Source organism: Rhea pennata, chromosome 1 (genome assembly GCF_028389875.1).
Source record: "Rhea pennata isolate bPtePen1 chromosome 1, bPtePen1.pri, whole genome shotgun sequence".
NCBI classification, from domain to species: Eukaryota; Metazoa; Chordata; class Aves; order Rheiformes; family Rheidae; genus Rhea; species Rhea pennata.
Genome location: NC_084663.1, coordinates 204,653,267 through 204,675,866, shown reverse-complemented (window position 1 = coordinate 204,675,866; position 22,600 = coordinate 204,653,267). Strand labels below are relative to the sequence as shown.

The 22,600-nt window shown below is 46.6% G+C and overlaps 1 protein-coding gene across 6 annotated transcripts in view; it reads left to right on the top strand.

Annotated features, from left to right (window-relative positions):
* The window catches only part of AMOTL1 (angiomotin like 1), a 73,099-nt gene that overhangs the window by 18,732 nt on the left and 31,767 nt on the right, over positions 1 to 22,600 (top strand). For 5 of the 6 annotated variants that reach the window (XM_062567322.1, XM_062567320.1, XM_062567325.1 and 2 more), the window contains exons 3-4: positions 1,970 to 2,873; positions 20,353 to 20,641. In XM_062567322.1, the coding sequence (XP_062423306.1) occupies positions 1,970 to 2,873; positions 20,353 to 20,641 (1,193 nt within the window). Of the gene's footprint in view, positions 1 to 1,969; positions 2,874 to 20,352; positions 20,642 to 22,600 lie in introns of those variants that run through there. The other variant, XM_062567323.1, reaches the window with a different exon arrangement.

Genomic DNA, 22,600 nt, shown 5'->3' with positions numbered 1-22,600 from the left:
GTCAAGAGTCCTACCCGAGGGCAAGCCGCAGGCTGGCCCTATCCCAGCTCGTGCACACCATCCCGACTCCTGCACACCACCCCGCCAAGCCAACAGACTTGCGGAAACCTGACAGCTGGGCTGCAGTCTTCACATCTAGAAGAGGGAGATGGGCTGACACTGTTGTCCAAGGGAAAATAGAGGAGAGGTATCATTTGTAAGGCTGACGTGTAATAAGGCAGCCTGGGAATCTCTTTCCCTCCAGAGCGCCACAATCATATTTAAGCTTTTGCCACAAAAATGTTAGTGGAAATGACCTATTCTCATAGCTAAGAGCTGAAGGCTGTTCTTCTTCTCTGGCTACTGGGTTGTATGTAAGTTGTCCCACAGCATGTGCAATACAGATGGAACCTCAGGGAAATACCAGATCTCAAGAGAAAGTTTGCTTTTTAACTAGTTTCAAATGCCAAAAAACAAATGTAAGTACTTCTGAAGAACTCCTTTGAGAATTGGAAACAGCAGGACAGAGAAGTAAAGTTGCCAAGAATGACCTCAAAAACTGAACTCCAAACAGCACGTCCTTCATGCCTAGAAAAATGCGAGGACTTTGTCCAAAGTGGAGAGCTTAATTTCCCTTTCATCCATACAGGGGTCTTTGAGTATTCCTGTGGGCCTCAGGTGCCATTCTTAGAGACACATTACACTTAGATGGGATGGGAGCACCTGGAGGGTTCCCGGCCTCCTGGCATTGCTTGTCATGAGATGCTTAGTTCCAGGCAAGCGCCACTGTTTCTATCACTTTCTGCAGGTTATAAAGCCCAAGATACCAATGAGGGCGAGTTGGAAGAGGGAACAGGAATCCGTTTCAAGTAATACTTGGCACCAATGCCCAACCTGTGCATCTTCACCACAGATTGCAGAATCACTCAGCAGTTTGTCCCACACAAATGGAGCTTGCAGGGCTTGTAGGTTTACTTAAACACGATTGTCTTGGGTGCAAAACTTGTATCATCACCTCTGAATTATTTCAGTCGTCTATATTACAGCTTTTTATCTAATCTGTCTGCCCTTTTTAAGATGTTGGTGTTGTATCTGTGGCCCTAACATCTTCCTTGTATTCACTGAGCACAAGGTAGTATTAACTCATTTAGAAATATCATTATTAGCCAGAAAGGAAATTACTGTACTAAAACAAAATGCCAGAGCATAGACTCCTCTTTAATTATGCTCCTAGAACCCTTTTATTTTTGGTATCATTTCAAAGCTTTTTCTGTGAGACATACTACATTTACTTTTTTGTGGCAGGCAGTGCACTTAGGAGGGGATACAACCCATCTATCTTTGGCTATCAAAAATCTATCATCTCATTTAGTATTACCATGTAGGCTAGTTGTGTAATCCATGGAAGGCATTTCCAGGGAGTGATTTATGTAATTCATACTAAGTTGCTATCTTAGAATAGATTGAATTTTTCTCTGAAACTGCCCGTGTCTCTAGGCGAGGAGTTCAGAGCCATGGTCAGGGGATGGGTGCATGGAGCGTATTGAGGGGATATTGAGGGGAAGGCTAGGAAGAGGATGGGGATATGTTTCTCTTATTGTGAAAGAATAAAGGATGCAGCTGGGGGCAAGGGGCTAGCAGCAGTGTAGGGAGCAAGAATTGAGTATGGAGGAGAGCTGAAAAGCTTTGGGGGAAAGGGAAGAGCTCCATGGTTTTTATCCCTCCTTCAAACACATTCTCTCTGCTCTTAAAGAGACCTTGAAGAGCATCTTCAGAAAGGGGAGAGCTGAGAAAGATAATTTTGGCCTCAGGGTGTGGGAGGACAGGAGCCAGGAGGAGCAGCTGGACCACTCCTCCATCTGGCTGGCTTGGACTCATTTGTAGGTGGCCAAAACTCAGCTGCACCCCAAGTGGGAAATAATACGCCTTCTCCACAGGTGCAAGGCCTCCTGAAAGTGCTAAACCCTACCTCTCCTCTCTTTCTGCCTAGCTGAGGAACCGCTTTGCACCTTGCACCCTCCCAATTTCCTCCGGCTCTCAGAGGTGGAGATGCGAGGGTCGGAGGAGGCGGCCGCGGGCACGGTACTGCAGCGCCTGATCCAGGAGCAGCTGAGGTATGGCAACCCCAACGAGAACATGAACCTGCTGGCAATTCAGCACCAGGCCACGGGGAGCGCAGGGCCCTCCAACAGCACTACCAGCACTCTCTCTTCCACAGAAAACCTCGCGCAAGAAGAGCCACAAATGCTCCAGCAGTCAGCCCGCCAAGAACCTCAGGGGCAGGAGCACCAGGGGGACAATACGGTGATGGAGAAGCAGGCACGGGCGACGCAGCCCCAGCAGAACAACGAAGAGCTGCCCACCTACGAGGAGGCCAAGGCCCAGTCCCAATTTTTCCGAGGCCAGCAGCCGGGAGCGGTTGGCCCGGGGTTTTACATCGCTGGCGTGTCCAGTCAGAAGTCCAGGACTGAAGGAAGAGCAACGGTGAACCGGGCCAACAGTGGGCAGGCGCATAAGGACGAAGCGCTGAAGGAGCTCAAACAGGGTCACGTCCGCTCGCTCAGCGAGAGGATAATGCAGCTCTCGCTGGAGAGAAACGGTGCTAAGCAACACCCACCTACCTCAGGGAGCAGCAAGGGGTTCAAAGCAGCAGCACCAGCCCCGACGCCCGCGAAGGGCATGGACCCGCGGGGCCCGCCGCCCGAGTACCCCTACAAAGCCAAGCAGGCGGTGGCCCCCGTGAGCAAGGCGCCCGAGCACGGGCTCTTCTTCGGTGACCAGCATGCGGCGATGGTGCAGGATGTTCTCAAACCCTCCTACGCGGCTCCTCAGCCGGCCCGCACCGAAGTCGCCATCGTTAGATACCAGCCGCCCCCCGAGTACGGAGTCACCAGGTAATTCTGGCTTCCTGGGTTTGCTCTGCGCTTTCCTACGTCCTCCTTGGCTAGACAGGTTTTTACACTTAAGTTGCACCTGCTTTGAGGTGACACGGTTGCTTTCTTAAACCACCTTGTAAAATTTGAAGGTGAACAAAACGTTGTCCATAACTCCAGAGAAAGGAGTGTGTTACTCTGCGGGCGTTTTTTCTCATGAAACAGTTTCAGCTCAGGAGTTAGGTTGCACAAAATTTCCCCAGGGCTAGCATTTCTAAAAATATCTGGTGCGTGCCATAAATAATTGTCTTCTAAGAGGTAAAAGCTCAGATCTAACTGGAGAGACGTGGAGGAACATGTGTGGCCCTGATTCGGCACTCGCAGGAAATGGCCGGACTCCCGTTGACTTCTGCAGCCTTTTAGTCTTGTATAAACCTATCTCCTGTGAGCTTGAACCTCATTTACACTGTGGTGACTTTGTACCTCCTGTTGGATAAACAAGCCTGCGAGTAGAAATAAATTTATTACCATTTCGATATGTTTTTTGCGCTCTGTGCCCGAACATCAGGGCCCGTAATCTATCGGATGCTGTCTGTCTAGGTGTGCCAAGGTGGTGGAGTGCTCGGTCATGGCCCTGCATGTGAGGAGGAGTCAAGTTTCTTTGGTTTGCCTGGCTGTGACAGAGGGTAAAACCTGGGCCAGGCACTGCTTGTTTTTGAACTTTCAGAAAACTTAGAAAATGCGTATTATGTTCTCAGTTTCATCATTGTCTTAATTTCTTTTTGCATGAAAAGCCAGAAACATTCACATTTATCCAGTTAAACTAGAACCCAGTCCATTGTCTAGTCCTGTATTTTGGTGGTGAAATGACACACTGTGCTGGACCTCTGCAGAACTGTGATTTTCACATTTTGTAATTCATACAGAAGAGAAACATTTTAGAAATGAGATTTGGCCTATAGTATTTTATCTGAGAGTACAAAATGCTACTTTTGTGATTTCTACTTTAACCTAAGCCCAATATCCTCAAGATCTTCAAAACCTGAAACTAAAAAAAAATAAAAAAAAAAAAAAAAAAAAAACTCCCTTTAAAGCCTAGTTCTGAGATGAAGAGGCAGCTCTTTATTTCAGAGCTTCCTTGTTACTCGATGATATTTTCCTCGGTAAGGCGAAATTCTTCCTTTCACAAAGAGGGCTATATAAAGTGTATACATCACTTATGTCCTACTTAAATCTGCCAAACAGAGCTTCCACGGGACTTTTATGGTGCTTGGCCCCTTGTGCTGGGCCTCTGCATGAGAGCAGGTTTTATTCCAAGCGCATTAAAAATAATCTTGAATGTTTACTTCCTGTGAGCTGATTCCTGAAAGCGGCTAGGACCCTGCCAGACGCCGCGGGTCCCGCCGCGATTTGCCTGCTCGGATGCGAAGGCAGAGGCTGGCCCCACGCGTGACTTAGCGGGGCTGCCGTAGGCCGGGGGACCGCTCCGCTAAGGTGTTTTTCCTGCTGAACATAAATGTAAATGTTCCTGAGTTTCCGTCCCACCACTTTTTGACCTCTTGGAACAATATTTTGCCAGCCTCACCGGATTTGGCAGGCGCGGGTCACCTCACGTGGAGGTCAGTGTTTTCTGGTTTGGAAGTTGTCTAATGAGGCCTTTAGTGACCCCCAAATCCCTGGAGGTTTTGTAGGCTTTGCATTTTGGTGCACAGCTCGGTGGTGTGCTTTCTGTTTTTTGCTGAAGCACAGGCATGGAGAAGAGGTGGAGCAGCTGCCCGTGTTTTCCCAGCCCCAGATCTCCCTTTCCAAAATTTTTAAGGCATAAAATCAGAGAGTGAATATCATAGCTTTCAGCGCTCGGAAAAAATTCTTGTTTTGTTCCCAAACAGGCAAATTTAGAGAGCCGCTTTGGTGAATATCGCGAAATGGCGGTGACAAGCGCAGGGAAGAGCACGACGCCGGGCGCGAGCTCCGCTCCTGTCAGCCCGCGCTGCCCCCGCCGCGCCGTCCCCCCGGCCGGGGAGCGCCCCTGGTGTATCTCCTGCGAAGCACGTGTGTTGATTGCCAGCGCTCACTGTCCGGGCTTTCTGTAATTTTTCAGAACAAATGATATTTTTAAGAGCTATCCTAAAATCTGTTTATGCTGAGAAACAACTCTACGAACTTGACTCTAATGGGGTCAAGTTGAGGCAATGCTTTTGGGAAGCCTGACAGGATTCCTGCAGTAATTCAGTATGCTAACAAACATTTCAGCCCCCAAACAGATTAAGCACCACGTAAAAGGAGCTGGTCTATTTTTTTTTTAATAGCTCTTGAAAAATGCTGATTCAGTAACCAAAGAGCGTGGTCTGCTCAGTCCGTTTGAATATCCCTGCGCGACCTGGTGTGCTGCGCTGCGTGTCGTAACGCCGCCAGGCTGGGTTTCCTCCTGCGGTGAACCGGGAATCGTATTAGGTGAGAAGTCCTCCGAGGAAGTTTGCAAACCTCTCCCAGATACCTGGGAAGTATGGCTGAGCCTGAGAGGTCCCTGGGTGTCGGTGAGGCTTTTCACGCCGGCAGCCGGCGGCCTTGCACTAGACCTGGGTCGTGATGTGCAATCAGGGATTTTCAGGCCTCTTCTCATTCCTTTCCTGTGATGCCTGCATTTGAGGGGATGTTTCCTGCCTCCCTGCTCCTGCTGGCTACATGGCAAGCTGTAACTCCTGCTAGCAGCCATGATACTTGTGTACAGCCTGAAGCTCTTCATTTGCAGGCCACAACTCAGTAGGGATACTTTGAATTTACACTTGTGCTCTGCAAATCTTGTGCCATTGCTCTGCAAAACAGTCGTGGACGGGGAACATGTGGCTGTGTGGGAAGTGAGGCTCCTAGTCTTGCTGGCCAAGTGGTGGTCTTCCTCCTCATCTTGGGCTTCCTAGTATGATAGTTTTTTTGGTACAGTGACAGCAACTTTGCACAGCAAATGGCTGGTCACACTGAAATACTCAGCACTGGCATTGTCCAGACTTGTTTTTAATTGGTAAGAACTTGTTTGATTTCTTCTCCTGTGCTGTGCCCCAGCTTATAACTGGCCCTATGGACTGCAGATTCCCATACAGCCTTGTTATCAGGGAAGATTTGGGTGACAAAAGCGTTTGGAAAGTGGCTGTAATCCCTGTGTGCTCATCACTTTTCATTTCTCCAGCTCTGCGAGTGCATTTCAGTAAGGCTTTTTGTGCAGCTCCATTAGACAAAAGCCAGTGTGCTCTAGTAGTTCGTTGTGTGATTCACAGGACAGACTCATCCAGGTCTAGAATGCTCTTAGTTAAAATACAATTTCACAAATTGCCTGTTCTCCAAGTACTCATCTGTATCGAGAATGTTAAGATAGATTAGCTGTCTGGTGGTGGTAGCTGCCTCTCTGACTAGAGGAGTCATCACACCTCCCTGTGAGAAGTGAAGAAGCAGCAATTAGATGAGTAAGAAGCCTAGTCTGAGAGGCATCCTCTAAACATCCCTGGAGGAGAGCCATGAGCTGGCATGGGGCTGTGTTATGCTGTCTGGTTATTTCCAAATATGAACTGGTAGACAGCAGCTTTTCTGTGCCTCTGCCATTGCTCAGTTTTCCCAATTAACTGAACTCTGGAAAGACTTCCATGTGTTGTTTGGCCAGGAAGGAAGATGTCAGTAAGAGATGAAGTTGGAGTCTACCCATTTTCATAATGTTAATGGAGGAGTTGGGTTTGAAGATGCTTTTTTTTCTTCTCTGAGGTGAGAAGATCGAGCTTGTATCTACTTGGGAGGTCCTGGTGGTGGGACGCTAATATAAATAGAGCTTTACCCATGGTCATGTGTCAGTCACATACCCCAGCATGTCCCTTTCTCTCTCCTGGCCATGTTGTACCTGTCCCTGTCCCATCTAGACACCCTGAGGACAGGCACTGTGCAAATGGCTTCTTGCCTTTCATAACAGAGAGGGGCAAAGCATGAAGCAGCTTGATCTGGAAGAGAAACACATGAGTATGAGGGATGGAAAAGACCTAGGATCACTAATCCCCCCTGTCCTCCCTAGTCATGGTGTGATGAGGAAAATGTGGCTAGAAACCCACAGATGTTGGCAGGAAGTTGTTGAAGGGGATGGAATAACTGCAGCTGCTGCTTAACTTGCCTTTTTGGTGTGATTTTCTTTTTCCTTTTTTTCTTTCTTTTTTTTTTTTTTTTTTTTTGCAAGTGACTGACTTTTAAGTGAACGCTGCCTTTATAATCGCTGTTGCCAAATCTCCCAACTTTACTGTAAATTTCCAGATATTTGGAATTTTACTGAAGACCTCTTAGAGTCGCATGATGCTGCAAGAATCTCAGCTTTTACATAAATTAGATTTAGTGACCTCTGCTTTATGGGTATCATGGTTGCAAAGTAGAGCTTGAAGCCTGAAGCTTAAAAGGCCAAAAGACAAATAGAAAAGAAACCAATATTTATTCTTGTTGTAAAATATCATTATTTTTAAGGCAGTCACATGATGGTTGGGGCCCTGACTCATGACTTCTGAATCCTTTATGTTGGCCAAGTGTAATAACCTTTAAAAAACCTTTCCTTTCCTAGATGCTAGCTTCTAGAGTGTAGCTATGCTTGAATGATATCTTTGCTAACTTTCCTTAGGTGCGTGTTTAGAAAGGCAAAAATTTTTAGCTACAAGGACTTAGAAATAATCAAATTTAGTCTTTTGCATGGTACCCTGAATTAATTTCTGTTTGCAAAACATTCAGTCCTGATGATTAAAACATTCTCCTGCTGGAGAATCCATCATAGCCTTTACAGTCTTGTTCCACTAGCTAATTGCCATTTCTGGCAAAGATTTGCGTCTTAGTTTAGTCTGTATTTTCTAGTTAGTGGTTTAGATTTTGCAATACTGTTGTCAGGTACAGAGCGAAATCCTCTGTTACTGGGTGTGTGTCCCTCCTGCAGATGCTTAAGAGCATGCTTAGGTCATCTCTCCTTTTCTTTGACACTTTACATAGATGGAGCCTGGAGCCCTTAATTCTTTCACTGTTGTCAGTAATCTTTTGCTCCACGTGGAAGGGAGAACAGGACACTGTTTTGCAGTACCAGTGGAACCAGAGGTGAACTGGCGATACAAATATAGTATCAACTCTGCAATATGGCTCAATATTCCCTGTTTATGTATCTCATAAATACTTAGTGTTTCAGACATTGTCATCCTAGGAACTCACCATCTGGCTTTTTATCCATTAAAACATGTGAGGGTAGTTGCAGCCTGGGATAGAATTTCCTTTTATCGTAGCCTGCTCTATTTATTCCTAGGTGGATGAACTTATACTTGGGCCTGTTTAAGTACATATTGTTTCTTTGTACCCGGCTTATGCAATGATCTAAATCACTCAATGCAAGCGATGAATCCTTTTCATTGGTATCCATGACCTTTGTTAAATCCTGATAACTCTTGTCCAGAATGATTTGCTTCTCCACACTGTTAATAAAAAGTGAGTATAATGTGAATAAGGCCTTGAACTGGAAATACCACTGCTAGATGAGGATTCTTCACTCATAGTTACGTGCAGAAGTCTTTCATGCAGGTACCTTTTAATTTATTTTTAATTCTGATTGAATCCATGAGTTTTTAAAGTATGAAACTGAAGAATGGATTTGGAATGTTGTAAAGATAAGCCCATCTTTTGTGTGCCTCAGAACTTTCCAACCTGCTTAGATATAGAAGCCCATATTTAACTGCCAGAATAGTGTGTGTCTTCTTTGCTTACTTTTTTGTTAAAAAAGCCCTACATTACTGCTGTTTTCAGACAATCTGTTTATATTTACTCATTCAGCCACATGTCTGTGGCTGCTGAAGGGTGACGGTGAAGTCCTTTCATCGCTCTGAGGCATCTCAGTAATGCTGGTACTTTGGCAGCATGGCAGAGCTGATGGGTATCACTGGAATGAGTACCTAAACTCCAACATCAAAGTTGACTTCTGCTGAACTTTCTTTGTGAGTTTAGCACAACCTTGAGCATTGTTCAGAAGGCTACCCTGCCAGGTGATGTGGAAGCTGAGAGCGATGAGTGATGTAGTAGGAGAGAAAGATCATATGCTGTTTTGGATGATGTTGCAGATTGTGGCAGCAGTCACTGCAGAAGAGATTTATATTGTCTCCATCTGGTCTAAACTGCTTTTCATTAAAATAAATGAAAGAAAAATGAAGCCATCTCAGCAGTTTCAGTGATACCAATGTCATCTGACTTCCCCCTTCTGTATTACTGTAGCTGGTGTTTCCTCTAGGAGTGAAGAGGGATACAGGATTGAGGAAGGTACCTTTTTGTTTGCTGAAAATCAAGTGGGCTTTAGCAAGACTGTCTATGCTAAATGTGGATCCCTGCAAAGAAGAAATATGGTATCCTGTCCCTCTCTTAACTATGGGGACAAGGTTTTAAACTTTTTTCAGGACATTTTTCAAAGCAGATTGTGATTTTCCCCTGCAAATCCTTTCCCCTGCTCCCCAAGTGCTTTCCATCACTAACAAACAATAGTGAATTCTGGAGTTGTGAGTCCAAGTCTTCAGAAAGATTTTGGAATAAACCTTTATGTTTACAAGATTCTGGAGCTTTTGCTTGTTTCTTAAGCCAGAGGATACCACAGTGGCAATGTCTTGCCTGTGGAAAATCTTCTTCCATTCCTGGCCATATCAGCATTTGATAATGGGAATATATATCCCTGTTTCATAGAATCATAGAATCAGTAAGGTTGGAAGGGACCTCTGGAGATCATCTAGTCCAACCTCCCTGCTCAGCAGGGTCACCTAGAGTATGTTAGAGAGGGTTGCATCCAGGCGGGCCTTGAAGATCTCCACAGAAGGAGACTCCACAACCTCTCTCGGCAACCTGTGCCAGGGCTCCGTCACTCTCACAGGGAAGAAATTTCCCCCTGATTGTCAGGCGGAACTTCCTGTGCTTCAATTTCTGCCCATTGCTTCTTGTCCTGTCACATGGGGCAACTGAAAAGGGTTTGTCCCCATCCCCCTGACACCCTCCCTTCAGGTACTTGTACACATTGATAAGATCCCCCCTCAGTCTTCTCTTCCCCAGGCTGAAGAGGCCCAGCTCTCTCAGCCGTTCCTCATAGGGCAGGTGCTCCAGCCCTCTGATCATCCTCGTAGCCCTATGCTGGACTCTCTCCAGTACCGCCATGTCTCTCTTGTCCTGGGGAGGCCAGAACTGGACACAGGACTCAAGATGAGGCCTCACCAGGGCTGAGTAGAGGGGCAGGATCACCTCCCTCCACCTGCTGGCAACACTCCTCCCAATGCACCGCAGGAGACCATTGGCTTTCCTGGCCACAAGGGCACATTACTGGCTCATGGTCAACTTGTCATCCACCAGCACTCCCAGGCCCTTCTCTGCAGAGCTGCTCTCCAGAAGGTCAGCCTCCACCTTGTACTGGTGCCTAGGGTTATTTCTCCCTAGGTGCAGGACTCTGCACTTGCCCTTGTTGAACCTCAGGCACAGCCCTCAGGTGTGTCAGCCACTCCTCCCAGCTTGGTATCTTCAGCAAACTTGCTGAGGAGGCACTCAGTCCCCTCATCCAGGTCACTGATGAAGAAGTTGAACAGGATGGGACCCCGTACTGAGCCCTGGGGGACACCACTACTCACAGGCCTCCAACTAGACTCCATGCCACTGAGGACGACCCTCTGAGCTCTGCCTTTCAGCCAGTTCTCAATCCACCTCACTGTGCACTCGTCTAACCCACACTTCCTGAGCTTGTCTAGGAGGATGTTATGGGAGACAGTGTTGAAAGCCTTGCTGAAGTCAAGGTATACAACGTCCACTGCTCTGCCCTCATCTACCCAGCCCGTCATTCCATCAGAGAAGGCTATCAGGTTGGTTAAGCAGGATTTCCCCTTGGTGAATCCATGCTGGCTACTCCTGATCACCTTCTTCTCCATATGTCTGGAGATGGCATCCAGAATGAGCTGTTCCATCCCCTTTCCAGGGATGGAGGTGAGGCTGACTGGCCTGTAGTTGCCTGGGTCCTCTTTCTTGCCCTTCTTGAAGACTGGAGTGACATTGGCTTTCTTCCAGTCCTCAGGCACCTCTCCAGCTCTCCATGACTTTTCAAAGATGATAGAGAGCAGCCTGGCAACAGCATCCGCCAGCTCCCTCAGTACCCGTGGGTGCATCCCATCTGGGCCCATGGATTTGTGGATGTCTAGGCTGCCCAGAAGGTCTCTAATCCTCTCCTCCTCAATCAAATGAAAGTCTTCCTTTCTCCGGACTTTCTCTCTTGTCTCCAGGCTCTGGGATTCCTGGGGGCTGCCCTTAGCAGTGAAGACTGAAGCAAAGAAGGCATTAAGTAATTCTGCCTTCTCTGTGTCCCTTGTCACCAGGGCCCCCGTCCCATTCAGCAGTGAGCCCACATTTTCCCTAGTCCTCCTCTTGCTGCTGGTGTATTTGAAGAAGCCCTTCCTGTTGTCCTTAACATCCCTTGCCAGACTCAATTCCAACTGGGCCTTAGCCTTCCCCACAGTATCTCTACCTACTCTGACTGCATTCCTATAATTCTCCCAAGTAGCTTGTCCCCTCTTCCACGTTCTGTGTATTTTTTTCTTCTGTCTGAATTTGGTCAAGAGCTCCTTGCTCACCCATGCAGGTCTCCTGCCCCCTTTGCTGCACTTCTTACTCATAGGGATGCACCGCTCTTGAGCTTGGAGGAAGTGATGTTAGAATACTGGCCAGCTCTCCTGGACCCCCATTCCTTCTAGGGTCTTAACTCATGAGATTCCTCCAAGCAGGTCTCTGAAGAGCCTGAAGTACGCTCTCCTGAAGTCCAGGGTTGCAATCCTGCTTGTTGCCTTAGTTCTTTCCTGCAGGATCCTGAACTCCAGTATCTCATGGTCACTGTGCCCCCAACCTTCACATCTCTAACCAGTCCCCCTCCCTGTTGGTAAGGGCAAGATCCAGCAGGACACCCTTCCTTGTAGGCTCTTCCACCATTTGTGACAAGAAGTTATCATCAATGCATTGCAGGAGCCTCCTGGACTGCTTGTGCCTTGCTGTGTAGTCCCTCCAGCAGATGTCAGGATGGTTGAAGTCCCCCATGAGAACCAGGGCCTGTGATCTTGAGGCTACTTCCAGCTGTGTGTAGAAGGCCTCATCAACTTTCTCTTCCTGGTCAGGTGGCCTGTAGGAGAAACCCACAACAGTGTCCCCTGCCCTTTAATCTTTACCCATAAGCTCTCGACTGCCTCCTCCTCCTCCACCCCAGGCAGAGCTTGATGAATTCCAGCTGTTCTCTCACATAAAGAGCAACTCCACCACCTTGCCTTCCTGGTCTGTCTTTCCTAAAAAGCACATAGCCTTGCACCATGATCAGCAGGCTGGTCTTACAGACTTCTTCGTGATCCTGTCTTTCTCCCACAGGGCAACATCACTAATGTCTCTTGAACTACATTACTGACAGCTGCAGAGAATAGCATTTAAAGTTGGTTTCCTGACTGCTGAAATCGTATCTAAAATCAGTAGATACCTGAATCTGAGGTTAGTATCTAGACTCAAGGTTCCCAATCAGTGAACATAAATATACACTTTTATGCACCTTTTGCTGTCACTGTGAGACAGAAGTAAGTCTAAGGTAGCTTGAAAGACTTGCACCCTAGAGTTGCCTGTTTCTCTTCACTGATGCAGCTGCAGCATCTGCTGTAGATACGTGAAGTTTTGAGATGAAGTCCATTTTTGAGAGGTAAAGTAGGCTAGCCTGTCCTAGAGGCAAAGGAAGGCAAACCATTCAGAGAAAGATAAGCTGAATAGGTAAGAGGAGGCTGTTTTAATTATGAATGTAAATGTCATGGTATGTTGGAAATGGAGTCCTTGCTGCACAGGCAAATCCTCCTTGTAGGGAAAAGAACATTGTGTGCATAGCAGTGCAGAAGGGGAATTTTCTTTTCAGAACACTTAAAAGAATTTTATTTTCATTGCTTCCTAAAACTGTCCTGTTTTATAGAGCAATATATACCATTGTATATACCATTTCGTGGTGGTCAGTGTTTCTTGTTCCTCCATACAACTACAAATTGCCCCCCCCCCCCCAAAAAAAAAAAAAAAAAAAAGAAAAAGAAAAAAAGAAAAGAAAAGTCCTCTGTGATGGTCATTTTTGCTCCCAGGGGTTCCAGTCCAACAGGTGGATTAAGACAGTGCCTAAATATAAAGTTGTGGGGGGCCTTGTTGAATTCTGCGGGATTCCTCGTGAACAGCAAGGGAGGTCCATGGCCAAGTATTTTGTTGAATTTGGATCATTGTTAAGACATTACATAAGCTGCATTGCAAGTTGTACATCATTTAGAGAGTGCAGTCTGTGAGCAGGGCATGGTATCCACTAATTCTCCTCTCTTCTCTGATACACGGCCCTGGAAAGACTCACTCACTCTCTGTTTTGCTCTCTTTATCCCTAAAACCTTAACTTTTTTCTTCTCCTTTGGATTACTGAATAAAATAGTAACCCTACTTCTGAAATAATGCTAGGTTTTTAATACAAATGTTGCTTAAGGTGTTGCAGAAGTATCAAAAAACCATAATATACCACAGTATCATGCTTTTAAAAAGAACAATTTTGAATGAAAATGTGTTCGACTGTAAGATTTTAACCTCCTCTAATGTAGACTAAAATCAACATTTAAAGCACAGTAGAAGCATTTGAGAATGCTATTCTTAGTATATTATGTCTAAAGACATTCAGGATAATCCTTATTCGTTTGTTTATTTGGAGTTTTATATGAGCACTTGGATGTGACCTAAGCAGATGTTATAATTTCTCCTATTTTCTACAAATGTTGACTTGTTAAGATGAATTGCTGTGTTGATTTTATTGCATATACACTCATTTTACAGTTGGCTCAGTTACATAATTAAATTTGGACAAATGAAGCAAGTAAGGCCCTAGAAGGAAGGGGAGTCCAGGAGAGCTGGCTAATATTCAAACATCACTTCCTCCAAGGCCTGTGGCTGACCTTCTGGAGAGCAGCTCTGCAGAGAAGGACCTGGGAGTGCTGGTGGATGACAAGTTGACCATGAGCCAGCAATGTGCCCTTGTGGCCAGGAAAGCCAATGGTCTCCTGCGGTGCATTGGGAGGCGTGTTGCCAGCAGGTGGAGGGAGGTGATCCTGCCCCTCTACTCAGCCCTGGTGAGGCCTCATCTCGAGTCCTGTGTCCAGTTCTGGCCTCCCCAGGACAAGAGAGACATGGCGGTACTGGAGAGAGTCCAGCATAGGGCTACGAGGATGATCAGAGGGCTGGAGCACCTGCCCTATGAGGAACGGCTGAGAGAGCTGGGCCTCTTCAGCCTGGGGAAGAGAAGACTGAGGGGGGATCTGATCAATGTGTACAAGTACCTGAAGGGAGAGTGTCAGGGGGATGGGGACAAACCCTTTTCAGTTGCCCCATGTGACAGGACAAGAAGCACTGGGCAGAAATCGAAGCACAGGAAGTTCCACCTGACCGTCAGGGGGAATTTCTTCCCTGTGAGAGTGACGGAGCCCTAGCACTGGTTGCCGAGAGAGGTTGTGGAGTCTCCTTCTGTGGAGATCTTCAAGGCCCGCCTGGATGCAACCCTCTCTAACATACTCTAGGTGACCCTGCTGAGCAGGGAGGTTGGACTAGATGATCTCCAGAGGTCCCTTCCAACCTTACTGATTCTTTGATTCTAAGTAAACAGAAAATCAGATGCAGTTAATCCTCATGATGTTTGACAGTCATACTTCAAAAGGTGTAATGTAGTTTGTACTAGTTCAATTTCTCAGATGGAAAATACTTCAGAGAATCTCTCTTATGCCCTTAGCTACAGAGAATCTTATGTCTGACTGTTGTTACAGCATGTAAATTTTTATTAGCTCAATGAGTGATTTGTAGCTGAAGAAAATGGAGATACAGAGGATGTCTCCTCACTCCTTAATGTAAAGCCAGAGAGACTGAAGTGTACATGAAAAATTAAAATTGATGGGAAGCTGAGATTTCCCCAAATTACCACATCAAGAGTTCCTGCAAGTGTTTAAAGGTCTTATATACAACATACAAATTACACTGATTTATAATGAGAAAGAAAAACCGATATATCTCCTCTGGTTTAGATTCAGAGATCAATATAAATTGTGCTCTGTTAGTATAAGCTTTTCCCACAAAGAAGCCTATGCAAGTCACCTCTGTACTAGAATAATTGTGTCCAGACAGTTGGGCTTTTTTTTGCATAAAATCCGTGGTGGCTTTTATTTTGGAAACGACAAACAAACTCATACCTAGCTGAATTAATTATCCTGGTAAAACCTTTAAGTGTAGATCAGCTGTCAGATGCACTGAAGAGGTGCAGCTTGCTTGACTGCATTTGCAAACACCAGCTGAGCACATATTGCATTGCAAGTGACATTCAATTGCTCTGCCATTTGTGCCCTTCTGTATTGTTCAAATTTTCAAGGAAAAAAGAAATCCCCCTTCTGGTCCTTAGCAAATGCAGAATGGCTTTTTCTGGCTTTTACACCCCGAGGAACCCTAAAGAAAAAGGCATGGCTTGTGGCCTGGTGGGAGCACCTTGGGGCATGGTGCTGTGGACACACTGGCCTCCTGAAATTGTTTCTGATAGTGAGGGATCACCGGGAAAGGTGGTTCCATTGGTTTGTATTGTGAGCAGTGTCGGGAGGGAAGCTCTCGGGAAGGTAAATCAGGAGTCTACAGCCAGGAGCCAGATCTCCTTTTGGTGTAAATCACTGTCATCTTCACAGAATCAGAGACGTGGATGTTGGAAGGAACCTCTGGAGATCTTCTCATGTAACCTCCCTGCTCAAGCAGGGTCACCTAGAGCAGGTTGCCCAGGACCCTGTCCAGATGGCTGTTGAATATCTCCAAGGGTGGAGACTCCACAATCTCTCTGGGTAACCTCTCCAGTGCTCTGTCACCCTCACAGTTTTTTATGTTTAGACAGAACTTAGGTAACCTTATCTTAGGTAAGTTGGTGCTGTTGAATGGACCACATCTACATTTTTGCTATGATGAAAGCCTAGCTGCCTTGACTGTACCTATTTTTCCCTAATGAAGCGGGACATACGCTCCTGGGGCAGCCCAAGCTCTGAAGTAGCTGTTGGTTCCTGCCTGCTCCTGGCAGTGGTGGCCTGGCCACAGGCGTGTCGGGGGGAGAACAGGACTCATTACCCAGCGCGTGGAAGCCAGCACTGCTTCCCAAGCTGGTGTCACCACAGGGCGATGTCAAAATGAGGATCTGGCCCTACAGCCCGTATCCAGTTGGTCAAGGGGCTGCAGCAGGACTCAGCCCTAGAGAAAGCTGCCCATCAGTACCCCACCGTATCCCACAGCTGTCCTCTTGAGCGCCCCACGGAGGTGATACCTCCGTCTGCTCAGCCCTTGCACAAGCATTGTTTTGGTTTGCTTGCAGGCTCTGGAAAGCGATACTGCCGCGGTTTAGACTTGGCTGACATTTTGCAGGATATCTTTGGAGCAGGGGGGGGATGCATGCTTCAAATTTCATGGTTGCAGAGTTGCGGAGTACGCTAAGAACCAGAGCCAAGCAGCTACGCTCCAGCAGAGCCATTTCGGCTCTTGTGTTGGGTTACATCCACTGACAGCCTGCAACCTAGGGCTGTCTCAGCCTTCTGAGATCTGAGAAGTTTCAGTTTATGAGGAATTTCCCTGGATTAAAATGTTCTAATCCTGAAGATGTATACAAGTGATCAGCACCCGAATTCAGACACTGATCTCTTGCCCCTGTCTGTCATGTGAGTCTCTATTGGCACAGGTATTTCAGCCAGTGGCAGATATCCTTTTGTAAATCCAGCTCCTGGGGGGAGAAGCTCCTGCCAGTCATTGCCGCATGTGCCCTCCAGCATTACAGTTCCCAACAGCTAAGGTGGCAGAAAAAGCCTGCACCCATGTCTCTACCAGTTTGTTTCAGTTTGACGTATTATTGTCCACAAAGGCATTGAACTCCAGAGGGTGAGGCTGAGAGCTTGGAGCAACTTCTCAGACAGTGCTGGTGTCTGGGGCTCTGGAGTTCTTGGACTCTCTGCTTTCAGGGAATTTCAGGGGAAACTGGGACTCATTTTGTTTTGCAGCCCTGGACTCCCTGAAATACTATCTTCTATTTCAGGCCTCACTGTCAGATACATCATCTGAGAAATTAATGCGGGAGTTAGTGGATACACTCCTTTCTGGCAATACCAGTGATGACAAATACAAGAAAATGTCACTACCTAACATACCAAATTAATGTGATATGCCCCCCTTCTGCAATGGTTTCCCTTCCTGCTGGGGCAGCGTCAAGCACAATGCAAATCTTCACTCCCTCTTGCAGTCAGTTTGAAAGGAGAGAAGAGCCACTGTAGCATCCAGCAGGTCGGACTGGATCTTGGCTCCAGGTAGTGTGCCATGCAGTGAAGGTGAGGGGGCTTGTGTAGCTAGTGCAGTTCCCCTTCTCCTGTTTCTCTATTGCCCAGCATTGCTGTTGTGTCGTATGCTGCCAGGATGGAGAGCGGGAGTGCGGCAACAGGAGGAGAGCTTTTACTGGCAGTGATGGAGCAGGAAACACCATAACCGTGCAAGCTGACCTGTCACCAGCCATGGGTAGTTCATGCTTTCCTTAGCGGAAACTCATGTGCTTGTGAAATAGTGAATCAGAAGATGATCTAGAGTAGATTACAATATAAAAAATACTAACATGAAGATAAAGTCAATGCAGCAAGTAGTCTCAAGTGTTTACCATTCCTCTTGCCTAGCAGTACTTTCTTCTACTTTGCAACGTTTCTTGATGATAGCAAGTTCTGTGGGCCATAGGTTTCACATGGCACCTCCCCAGCTTGTTTACCTTGAGAAACTTTTATTCTCTTTTTGTAGAAGTTTAGCTATTAAGTAATTAGGCTGCATCTCTATCAGCCCAGAAGGTCTCTGATAACAAGCTCTCCTAGCCTGACTGGTACATCCACACTGCCCACAGGGAGTGACCCTGTGCTGTGCTCTTGAGCTGGACCAGATGTCTACTTTTCCAGTGAAGACAGAACTTTTGAGGTGTCTAAACTGGGCTGATAAAAGCAGACTTGAGGCAAAGCAAGCTCTGTGTAGGTGGCTCCATGGGGAAGGCTGGCTGAAACCAGCCAAGGCAGGGAGCCCACGCAGGAGAGGTGCTGCAGCACATATTAACATAGCACACGGCTTGCAAGTCTGGGGTGGGCATGGGCTGAATGCTGCTTTTCATTCCATTTCAGCCCTTTTCTCTGCCAACGTGGCTGTTTTGGGCAGAGAAAGAAGGCCAGGATGGACATGCTAGACTATGTGTGTGTGCCATTCTGGGGACTGCAAAGGCTGTGTTTGTTTTTCACCTGTTTGGACAGAAGATACTGCTGAATTGCCAGCTTTGGTTGCCATTGTGTGACTTGATGGTGACAAGCTTGTTAGAGTAGAGATGCTAGCTTTTAGCATGGGACTTTAAAAGTGCATTCGTTTTTCATTTTGTTCTGCTGCAATCTAAGGCAGTGACAGGTTATTATCGTTGAGAATAGAATTAGGCCAACACCGAGAGCTTTTGAAAACCCCACTTTGAGAAGCTGTGTAGGCTCTGAAGACAGTGGTAATCATATTTATTATGTATTTATATAGCACAAAATTGCCTGTATAAAAAAAAAACAGTTGAAGGTTTGTGAGACCAAATGAGCTAAATACATCTTATACTGAGATCTCCTGCCTAGCATAGGGTATAGAAATAAAGGCAGTGATGCTGACAGCAAACCTAATAGCTTGCCATTAACCTAGAATATAACTTTTAGAAAGTGCTTGATTGCAAGACTCCAGGTGTCGCAGAGCAGGTGGCGTTAAGCAGCCGGCTTATTTTCTGGTCATTGTAAATTGGGTTCTGTTTTTTCATAAGCTCTACTCTATTATGTAGCATATTAAAAAGCACTCTGCTGTCAACCCTTTCAGCCTCTATATTATGACTTTTATAATGCCCCTTTTTTCTGAGCTCAACCTGGCTCCCTCTGTCCCCTCCTCTCCTCAGAGCTGATGCTGATGCATTCATGTGGCAAGGCCAGTGAGACGTGGACCTGAGCTAGCTAAAAATGGACTACTTTTACTTTTTCCTGGGTTAGATTTTGACGGGCTCAGATCCCTGCACTGACCTACAGCCTGGACAAGTGAGCAGCAGTGTTGGCCCAAGGTAGAGCATGGGAATGAAGGAGATGGGCCACAAGAGACCAGGGTGTCGGGAATGCTGTTTGAATCCGCTTGAGCTGCCGTGGGGCTGACCCTGAGATGATAATATTGGGCTTGGGAGGTTCCAGCTCTGACATATGTGTCCAGTGTGACCAGGATTGAGTCACTTAGGCCTGCGTGGTGCAGAAATGTCTCAGTCAGCTCTATGCATGCTGGCTTTGGCAGCTAGGCTAAGGAATAGCTTAGGCTCTGCACTGTGGGGCTGCATGGTTTCATTTAACCTGACAAAGTTTCAAAAGTCCAGTTGACATTGTCGGATCTCCGTGCTGCCTCTGGTAGCACAGGCAGGGTTAGGTACATGGAGAGTGGCATGGGATCTGGTTAAGACAAGCTTTGAGCTTCTTTGCCCTGAATTATCCTTTTTGCAAAAGGGACAGTCTCACTTCTCCAACTTGCAGGACGTTGTGAAATGCATGACAGGTGTGAGGTACTTAGGTCACAACTGGATGCCAGCCTCAGAGTTATCCTCACTCTTAAAACCCCTACCTGGATTATTCTCCAACCACTGTGATGACTCTCTGTGATAGATTAAAGAGCCCTCCACTGTCAGAAAGCCTAGCTCAAATTAGGTTCACACAGACTGTGACCAGCTCACTTCTTAACCTTCCCTGATACAAGACTGGGGGGTGATGGATGCGTTTAGTCATCAAGTGACATAATGAGGTCTTGCACTGTAAGATGGCTTTCATTATTCGGCATGATTGATCAGGGCTGTCCAGCCAGCAGTTCTGCGGCAGCCCTTCCCTTAGCTGCTTGCTAAAGCTATTCAGGGACACTTCACTCCCATCGCTTCCTTTCGTCTCTTAATTCAGCCCATTCGCCTGCCTTTTCGCTCCAGGCAGGGACCGATTTTTGAAGGGTAACACATCCCTTGTGTTTCATTAGAATCCATGGGCTTCAACTTCTCCGTGGTGGGGTTTGTGGCAAGGCAGGGGCAGGAGGAGGCTGGCGGAATGCGGCAATGTTTGCGTACACCTAGGCAAAAAAGCTCTTTTCAGCTCAGCACTTCTTTCATCCTTTCATGCCAAATGTATACCTCACTGTGAAGAGCAGGCAAGGAGACGATTCACCCAGTTACCGCTATGATTGTTGATATTTAGTACCGACTAGAGACTAGAATTATGACCGTATGATAATAATCTTATTAATAAACCATATAGAAACTATGCGAACGCTCTTGCTCTCTAGCTACTTAGTGCATTTTCAAGGATGTGCCAATCTAACGCCTCCCCCTGCGCTTGCTTCCCTGCAGCCGACAATGCCAGCCACCTTTCCCGTCGGCGCCGGTGCAGCAGCACAGCCCCATGTCCTCGCAGACCTCCTCCACCTCCGGTCCCCTGCTCTCAGGCACGTTGCCTCCACTTCCAGCACCCATTGCTGCCCAGCCCACACCGGGCACGCCGCCGGGCCAGCAGCTGACACCAGACGCCTTTGCCATCGTGGAGCGAGCGCAGCAAATGGTGGAGATGCTCTCTGAGGAGAATCACATGCTGCGGCAGGAGCTGGAGGGCTACTACGAGAAGGCAGATAAATTGCAGAAGGTACGTGAAGGGTAAACACGGGCAGAACAACTGTCCTAGCACTGCTTCAGTTGATACCCACAAGCTGGTCCATGTGGCCCAAGCTGCCTCGTGTCACCACACTAGTGGCATGATGGTGGCCGTCTCTAACTGCTGCTCCTGTGTGATGCATCCAGGTGTCTAATCCCATGGTATGAGGCCTGTGCACTCCTCTGCCATTGAGGTGCGGCAGAGCAGCCTGTCAAGCATCCTTCTACTGGGGACCTTCCCCTTCCATCCTTCAGCATCAGCCTTGCAGGAGTAGCCTGTGTGGAGCATGGTCTCCTGCGGAGTCCTGCACAGCATAGGCTTGGCGCAGAAGCACTGCTGCATGCAAGGAGCATTTGAGACAAATTTTTCCTGAGCAGTCTTGTTTAACACAGTATGCTGAAATTATGCCCCACTCTCACTGAGAAAGTGTAACAGCCTACAGTGGGGTTGACTGCTGTTCGGAAGTTTGTTAATGTGATTGAGACAGAGGCTTTCGGTGACTACTAGATGGGTTTCTAAAAGTTGACTATAGACACATCTAAACATGGTGGTTCAAAGAGCACTGCCATCTTCCATCTTATCTGAAAGAACTATTTGATAAAGATTTTGCCTAGAAACCCTTTGCAGAGGGATCCTGCACCTTCTTTCTGGTATGCACACTTTGCATCTCCAGTGGAGAAGAGCGATGGGTTGCTCACTGCCTGGGGTGACAGGGGAAGACAAAAGTGAAACATCAAGTCAAACAAAGTAATGTTTCTTAGAAGTTGGAGCTCACTGAAGTCAGAGCAGAGATGCTCCCCAAATCTGCTATCTTTGGATCCATAGGGCCTAGACCAAACAAATTATTTAGGATAGAACAATACTGTTTCACGTATGACTTCCTACTTACACACAAATGGGCTTGGACTGCAGGTCTTTTCCCTGCAAAATTAGGAGTCTAAACAGGAGTTAAAATTTGCTGTGTTTGTGTTGGATCAGGGTGTTCGTGGAAGACACCTTTGATGGGAAGAGAAGCAGCTCTGAAAAGCCATGTCCCCTGACCTCAGCTTTGAGAAAATCTGTGACCAGAAAATTCAGACAGGTTAGAAAAAAACCCCTCTTGTTCTGCAGGTGTTATTGTCTTTGCAGTATCCTCCTCTGCAAGCAGATGACTTTACTGCTGTAGTCACAGAATTTCCTAAACTTAGTTGAGAAATTTTTGCAGCTATGTTATTTATGAAGACATCTATAAAGATTTTAATCCTGACTTCTCTGTGGCATTTGCGGACAAAAATAAATACTATTTTTACAAAGCCTCTGTTGTTCAATAAAAGATATGTGAGTATGATGCCCTAAAAATACTCAGATTTTCTTTTACCGTCTTAGAAATGGCGTTCTCTTTATCTTGGATATCCTAGGAGTCTATTGCATCAGACACCAACAGAAAGGTATTCAAGAGTGGACTGAAGTCTCACTTAAGTCAACAGAACGTGGACTCAAATCCCATTGACTTCAGTGGAATGTAAGCAGATTCTTAAAGGGAAACACATGCTCGAGTGCATTCTTTCTTTAGGAAAATTTCCTGAACCAAAACCTCAACACACATTATCCTTTCTTTGCCATTTTTTCTGTGTTTGAATGCCTGGACAAGGAAGGTCCCATAGCAGGCTCCTGTATTTCCACGCTTTTAGCTATACATCACCTCTAAAAAAGCCCAGTGAATTAAATTATGTACTTTGGATGTGGAAACTCTTCCCTATTGCTGGAAGTGAAAGGGTCACAGGATGTACTTTTTTTTTTTTGTCTCTGTATAACGAGTTTACTGTAGGTAGGGCAATCCTCCCTCCCTTGCTTTTATTCATAACAGAACAGGAGAAGAAATTAGAGAAAGAGAATCAGCATGGCTTAGAGAGCTCCCTGGGCATTAGTATGGGCAGATGAACTTTAAGACTGTCAAATTTGAAGTTATGT